A 10942-nucleotide genomic window follows, 5' to 3' on the forward strand; every position below is an offset into this window, starting at 1 on the left:
TTTTCCCTAAATTTTTGTTATCAATGTTATCTTTTCTGAAAACATTGCCTACTTGACACCTCATTTTAATTTTTGTTTGCATCTCTTCTTTACTTGTGAGGTAGAACTTTAAAAATATATTTATGACCCATACTATTAGTGAGATTTTATTTTCATGTTTTTGTTTATCTTTGATTTTTTATTTTCAGAGCTTTTTACATAGTAAGGACACAAGAATCATTACAAATGATTCTTCCCCTTTCTTCAACTGCTTTTTAATTTTTTTATGGAGGCTTTTTTGCTTACAGACTTAACAGTTTTTTTTGGCATCATTCTCTCAGGCTTTTCTTTATGAGGTGAGGCTTCAGAAAATTAATTTTAAAAAGAAAAACAAAGAAAGCTGCATTTTTACTGAATGAGAAAATAGTGTTCAAAATTAAACAAAACAGGTTCATCTTTTGTTTTTAAAAATAAAAATAAAACCATTAAAACTACCACTTTTAACTTCACAAGAGTTCTTTTTTTCTCCTTCATGTGTTTCTAATTACATATTTTGCTTTTTAAAAATATTTATTAAAGTAATAGCTAAGATCTGTCATCTTGCCATCCAGAGATTATACAATGTTTCCTTACAGTCTTTTATGTAGATCATACTGGGATAATTTTTTTAAGTTTATTTTTTATTGGTGTTCAATTTGCCAACATATAGAATAACACCCAGTGCTCATCCCATCAAGTGCCCCCCTCCGTCTCCCAGTCACCTCCACCCCCCGCCCACCTCCCTTTCTACCACCCCTTGTTCATTTCCCAGAGTTAGGAGTCTCTCATGTTCTGTCTCCCTTTCTGATATTTCCCACTCATTTTTTCTCCTTTCCCCTTTATTCTCTTTCACTACTTTTTATATTCCCCAAATGAATGAGACCATATAATGTTTGTCCTTCTCCGATTGACTTACTTCACTCAGCATAATACCCTCCAGTTCCATCCACATCGAAGCAAGTGGTGGGTATTCGTCGTTTCTAATGGCTGAGGAATATTCCATTGTATACATGGACCACATCTTCTTTATCCATTCATCTTTTGATGGACACTGAGGCTCCGTTCACAGTTTGGCTATTGTGGACATTGCTGCTATAAACATCGGGGTGCAGGTGTCCTGGCGTTTCACTGCATCTGTATCTTTGGGGTAAATCCCCAGCAGTGCAATTGCTGGGTCATAGGGCACATCTATTTTAGCTCTTTGAGGAACCTCCACACAGTTTTCCAGAGTGGCTGCACCAGTTCACATACCCACCAACAGTGCAAGAGGGTTCCCCTTTCTCATACTGGGATAATTTTGTGTATACACACACACGTGTATGGTTTAATATCTTGATTTTTTTCTTAATGTTATATTAGGACTATATTTACTATGGGAAATAAACATTCTTTTTCATTTAAAAAATATTTTATTCGTGAGAGAGGCAGAGAGAGGCAGAGAGACACAGGCAGAGGGAGAAGCAGGCTCCATGCAAGGATCCCAAAGTGGGATTTGATCCCAGGACCCCGGGTTCACGCCCTGAGCTGAAGGCAGATGTTCAATCACTGAGCCACCCAGGCATCCCACATTCATCTACATTTGAGGGATGGAGAGACATGGCAGGGGGATAGATAGATGAATGCTCATACAGAATTGAATGAATGGATGGACAGAATAACAGCCTGATCAATGGATAGATGTAGTGCTCAACAAATGGCAGCTGTGGAGGGATGGGGTTAGTTAAACCACAGTGGATGGGTAGGTGGAGGGATAAGTGGATAAGTGGAAAGAAAGAAAACCCATCGGTGGATACTTACAGTAACTGAGCATTCCACACTGAAAAAATCTAATCTCTTTTGCATGGTATTCAAGAATTTCTTTAATTTGGCCTCAGAAAACATTTTTTAGATTTATCTTTCTCACTTAATCCCTTCAGCAGTTTATGCTCCAGTCCCATTGACTTCATCATGTTGTTGTGATTGGATTAGGTGAAACCACATGAAATTGCTGTTTTTATAGGTCAAAGATAGTTGAATACCATTTTCATATGGTTCAACCAAAAAGATGGAGCTATATAGGGAGATGATTGATAAAATGGACGAGTAGATAAACGGTATAGAAAGATGGCTGCTTGGAGAACTAGGCAGGCAGATGGAAAAATGGGTGGATGAAACACAGTGAGATACCACTTCACATCTCCTAGATGACTCTAAAAAAGCAAAAACAGAAAATGGAAAACAACAAGTGTTGGAGAGGATGTAGAGAAATTGGTACTGCTGCTGTGGAAAACAGTTTGGCAGGACCTTGAAAAACCAAACACAGAAATTACCATATGACCTAGCAATTCTATTCTCATACCCCAAAGAATTGAAAACTGAGGCTGAGACACTTGCATGCCAGTGTTCAGAGTAGCATGATTCACAATAGTCAAAAGGTAGAAACAACCATCGACAGACAGAATGTGGTCTGTACCATGGACCATCATTCCACTATAAAAAGGAATGAAGCACTAATACATACTTCAACATGGATGAAACTGGAAAGCATGCAATATGAAATAATCCAGACACAAAAGGAGAAATATTTTAGGATCCCGCCTACATGAAATATCTCAAATAGGCAAATTCATACAGAAAGGAGATTAGAGTATCTCAGGGACTGAAAGGAAGGGGTATGGGGAGTCATTGCTTAATGGGGACAGATTTTCTGTTTGGGAGGATGAAAATGTTTTGGAAATAGGTAGTGGTGCTTGATTGCATGATGATTGTGTGAATGTAATTAATGCCACCCAATTATACATTTAAAAATGGGTAAAGTGACAAATTTTATGTTATATATATTTTACCACAATAAAAGCAATTTAAAAAAATGGATGGATGGATGTAGACAATGGGTGAATGAATGGATCTGTACAACGTAAGCTGAAGTTGAACATGCAGGAAGCTTCGTGAAGGGTGAACCAGTAAGGGTAGATAACTGAGCATATGGATGCATGAGGAGTTGGATGCCCAGCTGTGTATGTGCAGTGAGAGGCAGTGGGTGGGGAAGTGGAGAGTTTGTGGGATCTGACCTGTGGCTAAGCCCATGGATCCAAGCAGAGGACGTGATAGTTTTTCCTGAAACTGCCCAGCCCCGGGATAGCCCCAGGCTGGCAGTGATTGAGAAACCCTCTGCCAAAGAACCCCTCTCTGCTGCAGGCTCCTTGCAGTTGGATCTCAACCACATGCCCAAGCCTGCCAAGACAGCTGAGAAGTGCTCCTTGGACCAGCTGGATGACACTTTCCACCCGGAGTGGTTTGTGTCCCTTTTTGAACAGAAAACAGTTAAGGGCTGGTGGCCCTGCGTAGCAGAAGAGGGCGAGAAGAAGATCCTGGCAGTAAGTGGGCTCCCTCTAGCCTGGTGCAGGCAGCCGACTGGCTTCTTCTGTAGGGATTACTGGGCACGTACTGGGCGCTCTCCCTCTCTCCTACCCTGCCTCTCCTGTCTTCCAAGGCGCTGTCATGGTTCTCTTCTAGTTCCCAGCCTTCAGCAACTTGAGGTTTGCATCCCAGGAAGCCTATTTAAATGGAAAGATACTCTTAACTCCTGTGGACATTGTTTAATTTATACTCTGCTCCTTGGCCTCTGGGGATTGTGTCTTCGGCTCCTCCTCGGCTCCTCTCCAGCTCCCCTCTGGCCCGGGCTCTCCATGGAGGACTGGGGGAGTGTTTCTCCCACTGGAGCAGGATCCTTCCAAGGACCATCCTTGTACTACTCTCCTCACCCAGAGGTCTGCTCAGGGGTGCCATGGCACTGGGGAGGATTGTCCTTCCTCTGGAGAGGAAGTGAATCCCTGAAGGTTTACTGAGAAAGTGCAGGCAGATGGCCAACCCCTAAAGTGGACCTGAAATAAAATACCCTTGTTGTAGAAGGAATTATAACACTTATTAAGAAGACTAGCACCTCAAAAGAACAACCAGCAAAGATAATACACAAAAGAAGTAGAAATGGCCATTAAACATTTAAAAAGTTTCATTCCTCCTAGTAATTAAAGGAATAATTTTAAATGTGAAAACATTTTTGCCTATTAAATTAGACATTAAAGAAAAAAACACCCCTCAATGCTCATTGCTGGTGAAGACACAGAGGCAAGCCCCTCTTTTACCTCTGCTGGGAGGGCTAATGGTTTTACCATTTAGGGAAGCAATTTGGTAATATATAGCCAGGGATTTAACAATATTTATGCCCTTGGATGCTGTCATCCCACTTTTCAAAATTTCCCCTAAAGAAATAAACAGACACAATTAAAAGTGTAGGCTCTGGGGTGTTTTTTTGCAGCATTATTTATAACATCAAAGAGTTGGAAACAACCTAAATGAACCAAAATAAGTAGTTTACTAAATAAATTATGGTCAACCATCCCATAGAATGTTTTACAGCCATTAAAAAACAAGCTTTAAAGAATATATGATTATATAGTGAAACATATTTCTAAGTGAAAGAAGCAAGCTCTGGTACGATATATACAAAGGGAGATATTGCATATACTTGCAGAGGAAAATAGCTCTGGTACATAAAAATATGAATGGTGCTGGTCTCCACATAGTGTAAGTAGGGCTGATTTTCTCCTTATACATTGCTGTAGTTTCTAAATGTTCTACAAGGAGCAGTAGTGCTTTTTTTTTTTGTTTAAGATTTTATTCATGAGAGACACAGAGAGAGGCAGAGATATAGGCAGAGGGAGAAGTCCTGATGTGGGACTCGATCCCAAGACTCTGGGATCATGCCCTGAGCTGAAGGCAGACACTCCCCCATGGAGCCCCCCAGGTGCCCTTCAGTAGTGCTTTTGTGGTCAGAGTAACCCTATATCTTAAAACAAACAAACAAATAAATAAAGTGGCTCTTATGTCTGTTCTGGCCGGATTCCTCTCCAAGCCATGACACAGAGCCTTTGTGCACCTGACCAGGTCCCCTCTGTCCCTTCAGGGCAAGCTGGAAATGACCTTGGAGATCGTAGCAGAGAGTGAGCATGAGGAGCGGCCTGCTGGCCAGGGCCGGGATGAACCCAACATGAACCCCAAGCTCGAGGACCCAAGGTTAGTGCCCAGTCCTTGACCCCTGATGCCCAGGGGGCCAGGAGGGATGGTTTAGGAGGCAGCCACCGCATAGTCATGCAGAAGTCACAAGGTCCAAATGACTCAGGGGGGATGTGACTTGTCCACAGTCATATGAGAAGTTAGGATCAGGGGACAGGCATCCTTTCAGGAAATGCTCTTCAGCTAATATGAGAAGCAGGGGCTGCTGGGTAGGTATTGGTTGTGTGCCGAGCATGTGGTCATGTGGTAAATGTATGCAGTGGTATGGAACCTCCCTGATGGGTGGTTATTATCTCCATTTTACAGATGAAGAAACAATGTTAGCAAAGTTAAATAAGGTCATTCCACCTGGAAAGGGAAGCTGAAATTCTCACACCTGCTCTGATTCTCTCTGGAGCCCAATCAAGGTTTTTGCCTTGGCCCGGCTGCCTTCCGGGGCTCACCTGTGGTGTCACTGTGGCTTTCAAACAGCCTTCCAGCCTTCATTTTCCCATCTCTGAATCCCTGTCTTCCCTACCTCATAGGCTGCTAACGGATATAGACCAATCCAATGGATGTAGAGGCCTTGAGGGCAGTTACTAGGGCCGGGAGGATGGCTGTGGGGGCAGCGGTGAGAGCTGCATCTGGCCACCCCACAGGCTGGCTCAGGTCAGACTTGGCACAGATGGGCCATTTATCATGGTGATTCCCTAGTGCTGTGGGGCTGGCAGAGCTGTGAGAGGCATCCCTGCCCAAGGCTTTTGGGATCTGGGTGAAAGGCAAGAGAGCCCAGGACACCCAGTGATGTGCACTCTGATGTTACAACAGCCATTGTTGAGACACAACATCCTGCATGCTCTCGGAGTTGGCAGGTGACCTAGGGAAGGTTTCAAGGTTCTTGGCTGTGAGTGGGAGAAAGCCAGTTTTCTGGGTTCACTTCCCATCATCCTTCCCTGATCATGGACCAGCCATGTGCATGTAGGTGGGTGCTTTGGCTCAGCTGGGGCTCAGGGGGCTGTCACTCACCTAATGTGCCAGCCCCTTGAAGCTCTGCCCAGCTCCCACATCTCTAGCTGGGAATTAAGTTCTGGGTCAGGGAGAGGAGCTGGTGGCTGAGAGCTGGGTCTCGGAGGGTGCCTAGGGCTGGGTGATGCCAAGAAGAGGAGGCAGCATGGACAAGGCTCCCACTGGAGCAAAGGCTCAGAGGACAGGGGAATGGAGAGGGAAAGTACTGGGGCACTGAGGCTGGGCTGGTCCTGGGGGCCAACTGTGGAAGGCCAGGGTGGTTTGGGAGCAGGGTTTGGAGAAGGCAGCCCAGGTAGGGGATGCCTCGCTGACCTCTGGGGTCTCACTTCCAGGCGCCCTGACACCTCCTTCCTCTGGTTCACCTCTCCATACAAGACTATGAAGTTCATCCTGTGGCGGCGGTTCCGATGTGCCATTATCCTCTTCATCATTCTCTTCATCCTGCTACTATTCTTAGGCATCTTCATCTATGCTTTCCCGGTGAGTAGGCCTGAGGGGGAGGCCCAGACACTGTCTTGGAGGATCCTCTGGTCTGATGAGGGAGACAGAGCCCCCACTCTGGGGAGTCCCCAATCTGGGAGAGACAAAGTCCTGCCCTTGGGGCAAAGTCCTTCTCTTCGTCCAGTGGGAGAAACTGAGTTTTTGCCTTCAATGGGGAGACATAGCTGTGCTAGGCAAGCCCCTAGACTCTGTCATCAACATTGGCAGAAGGTGAGGCCCCTTGGGCAGGGGTGGGCAGTGGGCAGGGGAACTTTCTTGATGGATTATGTTGAAGTGGGTCTGGAAGGGAAGGGTAGGTATGGATGGCAGGGCTGAGGTGAAAAACCTTCTGTTCATAAGAATGGCACCTGTTGATGTCCAGAGGAAGGGAGGCCCTAGTGCTGGGATAGGGTCTCACTGTCTGCCTGAGGACCTTGATTGAGTGTGTCCTGCCTCTTGCGGTGGGGTGGGTATGGGGGAAGGTGTGGGCAGGCCCAGGAGCCTCTCTCCAGGGCACGTTGGTGATCGGGGTAGGAAGCCAGCTGACACCTGGCAAGGAGCTGTGGGGCCAGTCTACCAAGGGCTGCTATACCACCAGCTCCGCTGGGCTCCTCCCAGAGAGGAGTAGCAGGACCTCACCTTTGTTTCCTGTCTGTGCTTCCCTGCCCTCACAGATCATCAGGGAGCCCCAAAGATGCTCCAGCTCCCCACCCCACTGTGTCTCTGGAACCTCAGAGTGTGAAGTGTTCCCAGGCTGATTCCTGATTTTTAATGTTCTTTACATTTTTTTACAAAACTTTTTCATATTTAAATGTCAAATTGATAAAAAAAAAAAGTAGAGAGAATGGCATGATCAACCCCATGTCACCCTGATTCTAATGGCAAAGAAACAGACACCCAGTGATGGAAGGGACTGGCTCAGGTCTGCACAGCAATCAGCACAGTTCTGGTCCTCGGTTCCAGCCATTGCAGGCCTCTGTCCCTATCAGCACCAGGCTGCTGGCCAAGGGTGCCGTCCCCACAGCAGGCAGTCTGCTCTGGGATTGACAATTACTTGTCTGAGTGCTCTTTGCTTTGTGAATCCTCCAGAGGACAGGGAGGATGGAGAGCTCTCTCCCACTGTGGCTGGCGGGGCCTTATATGAACAGCATGCATCTCCTACCAGGAAGACAGTTAAAACCACAAAGCCATCCCCTTCAGTCCCTAATATCATGGACTGTGAGGAATAGCAGGGGTACCATCTGTCCAGGCCCCAGCTACTCTCTGGGCCATAAGTGACAAAGGAGGGTCTGGAGCCGGAATGGCTGATGTGTCCAGCTGCAGGCCAGGCCCTCCAAGCTGCCTGTGGTCACCTGGAGTGCCCTGCTGAAATGTGTTCTGGGAAGAGTCACAGGCAGTTGGCTAGCTATGGCTGTGGTCTAGGGGAGGGTCCAGGTGGTAGGGACCTGAAACATGTGCAGTTTGGTGGGGGCCTCTTGAAACCAAGGAAGACCAAAGTCACAAAATCACCAATCTGGGGCCATGGAAGGGCATGTGCAATGTGGCAGCTGTGGATCCGGACTCAGGCTCAGACTCTGCCTCAGTATCTCCCCCGATTTGGGCAGGCCTGGGTTGCTGAGCCAGGGAGGCATGGCTCCCCTCGCTGGCCTGTCCTCAGGCTTCCCTCCTCTCATTCTGGGTATATCTGGCTGCCACTCAGTTCAGGTGAGGACTTCCTTAAGCACAGCGTGTGTGGTGGGGTTGAGGGAGAAGGTGACGAGCTCTGTGCTGCCAGGGAGTGTGGTTCTTGGGGAGACACAGCGAAGCCAGTGAAGGAGGGATGGGGCTCCATCCTGAGGCTCGGGCCAGGGGAGTTTAGGCAGAGGAGAGCTGGCTCAGACCCTCACTCTGCAAGGAGGTGGTCTGAGGAGCAGCAGCGGCGGTCCCAGGCTGCTGGTCAGAGACGCAGGGTGCTGGACTGGCCCTGGGTCTGTTGGAGGGAGCCTGCCTTGGACACACGGAGGTTTGCCCCGCTATGTAGGATGGGGCTCTGTGCCTGGAGAGATGTTGGCGAGGCTCCAGTGTTGCCAGTGACCTCCTGGGTGACCTGGGCGAGGCTCTCCTAGCCACATGGGGAGGGGCTGGGCTAGCACTGCTTGGACCTGCTGTGACTAGGACTGGGGTCAGGGGAGTTCTTTTACCTTCCCTGGGGGTGCTGCATCTCAAGCTAGCCTTCTCCTGAAGAGCTGAGGGGAGGGCAGGGGCAGGTCCCAAGTGTCATCACTGCCATTCTGTGACTAGCTCCAGCTGGGTGGCAGGCCAGGCCTTCAGGGACCCAGGGAAGGAGGGCCTGCTCCCTGGCCGGGGCGGGGGGAGAGAAGATTTCCGGTCACTGCCAGCCTGTTGTCCTTCCTTACTTTTGGGCAGCCTTAGCCTCAGTCCCTGTGGGCAGGAGCGGAGGAGCACTTTGACAACAGCCCTTGTCAGAGCCCTCCCCTGTCTTGTCCCCCAATCGTGGCATCACTCTCCTTGAGTCCTTCTGGAAATCGTCCTCTTGCAAATACCAACTTTGCCTCCCTCTGCCGGAGCCGCACGCGAGGGCCAGATCCCCGGGGAGGGTCCAGGTCTAGAGGGGCGGCACAGGCCTGAGGCTGCAGACCTTTTTTGTGTGTAGCTCTTTACTACAAGCTGGGCACATCCTGCTTCCCTCCAGCCAGTTGCCCAGTCACCTAATAGGGCCCAGATCCTCACCGGGCTTTTAGGCCTTAGGGGCAAAGGGTCTGGTGGAGAGGGACCCGAACAAAGCCAGGGCTGCAGCCCCTTGGTCGGCCTAACTCCCCACCCTCTTGGAAATTACCTTGGGAGGGGGACGTGGAGGGCAGCCTGTCTGATCCTCCCGGCTCCCCCCACGAGAGCCAGCCGGGAGCAGGGCCAGTGTGGGGAGGCAAGAGGCGATCTGGCGGGGAAGGAGTGGTGGCTTTGTTTCCAGACTTGGCTTTCCCGGGCCGGCGCTGGGGAACATACTGTCCCAATTAGGAGCCCTGTGTTGTGTTGTATGTGTTTTCATGGTTTTTTGGGGGGAGGAGTGGGGAGGGGAGATTCCTGTCAGTCCTGCAGCAGGCAGGGCTTAATCAGGGGTGACCCATCTCTAGCGCTGACCTGCGTGGTAGGTCGCCCCCATACACCCCACCCTGCAACCCTCTCTCTGTTTTCTGGATGGCACTTGTGGTGGCCAGTGAGTCCATGTGGGTTCCTGTGTGGGGCCCATGGGAGGGGGGTGGCGAGAATTATGGCCATGCCTTCAGGCCACCTGTCTGGTGGAAGAGACCACGGCATGCCTGCTTCTGACCAGGACCTGGGTGATCAGAGTCTTCTTGGCAGGTGGTTGGAGCATGGAAGTGGGCAGAAGGCAGAGCAATTCAGGCAGCTGTGGCCCTAGGTGGGAGGGTGCAAGCAGAGTTTCAGGAGGGTGTGGGCTTGTGTGGTTGGCGAGAGCCCCAGTAGGTGGGGTGTTGAGCTGAGTGTGGTGCAGGGGGTGGTGAGGGTAAGGTGTGGGCAGGTGGTTGAGTAGGTGAGCCACCTTTCCCACCTCTTGCCCCCCCCCCCCCACCCCGGAGGCTGTCATCATGTGTTGCTGCCTCTTCCCTCCCTCCAGAACTACGCTGCCATGAAGCTGGTGAAGCCCTTCAGCTGAGGACTCTGGCCCAGGCCTGGCTGCCTTCTTCACCTACCTTCGCTGAGCTCCTCCAGACCTTCAGGCCTGACCAGGCTGCCAGGGTGGGCAGACAGACTGGCACATGCACCAAGAGTTGGTGCCATCGAGTGCTGGGATCATTGCTGTTTCATCATTTCTTTCTCCCCCAATCCAACCCTTTTTGGATCAGCCCATAGATATTTCAGTAAAAAAACCAGTTTGAACCACAGGGCCATGTTGGCTTATGTGTCCTTGTAGTACCTGAATGAGGTGTGACCGTGTAGGGTGGGGTGTCTGGCTGGGTGGGGTACGAGTGGGTGCGAGTCATCTCTGGCTTGGTGTTCTGAGGGAAACTTTATCCTTTGACAAGATTGGTCAGGGTGGGTGGGTTTTGAGGCTCGGCGTCTGGTCTGCCTAAAGACCCATCATGTTCTGGTTCTCTGAGACATTCCCCTTCCCCGCCCCTCCCCACTTAGGCTTCTCCTCCTCCTTTCCCGGGCTTCGCTTTGCTTGGACGGGCAGTTACTATACCTTCTGCTTTCTTTGACCATGCCCAGGCAGAGGGTCCACTTTATACAGTTGGAGCACCATGGAAAGGGTTGGGACAGAAGCTCTCCAGGCAGGGAGGGCTGCTGGACCTTTGGCTGTGACCTTATCCCCCACAATTTTGGGATTTCTTGGACTCCCTAGCTCTGCTTCCTTACCCTGCTT

At 49.6% G+C, this 10942-nt stretch overlaps 1 protein-coding gene and 1 long non-coding RNA gene across 24 annotated transcripts in view; one reads left to right on the plus strand and one right to left on the minus strand.

Moving 5' to 3' along the window:
- The window catches only part of DYSF (dysferlin), a 216916-nt gene extending 206456 nt beyond the window's left edge, over window positions 1-10460 (plus strand). For all 23 annotated transcript variants that reach the window (XM_072769771.1, XM_072769783.1, XM_072769778.1 and 20 more), the window contains 4 exons: window positions 3196-3374; window positions 4964-5073; window positions 6411-6558; window positions 10193-10460. In XM_072769771.1, the coding sequence (XP_072625872.1) occupies window positions 3196-3374; window positions 4964-5073; window positions 6411-6558; window positions 10193-10231 (476 nt within the window). In that variant the 3' untranslated portion in view covers window positions 10232-10460. The remainder of the gene's footprint in view (window positions 1-3195; window positions 3375-4963; window positions 5074-6410; window positions 6559-10192) is intronic.
- LOC140601167 (uncharacterized) lies at window positions 2083-5649 on the minus strand. The gene is made up of 3 exons (XR_012004212.1): window positions 5517-5649; window positions 3469-3554; window positions 2083-2207 (listed from the first exon to the last, which is right to left on the minus strand). It is a non-coding gene; the product is annotated as an uncharacterized lncRNA (long non-coding RNA).
- Window positions 10461-10942: the final 482 nt, after the last annotated feature.

The sequence above is a fragment of the Canis lupus genome, chromosome 12 (genome assembly GCF_048164855.1).
Source record: "Canis lupus baileyi chromosome 12, mCanLup2.hap1, whole genome shotgun sequence".
NCBI lineage: Eukaryota > Metazoa > Chordata > Mammalia > Carnivora > Canidae > Canis > Canis lupus.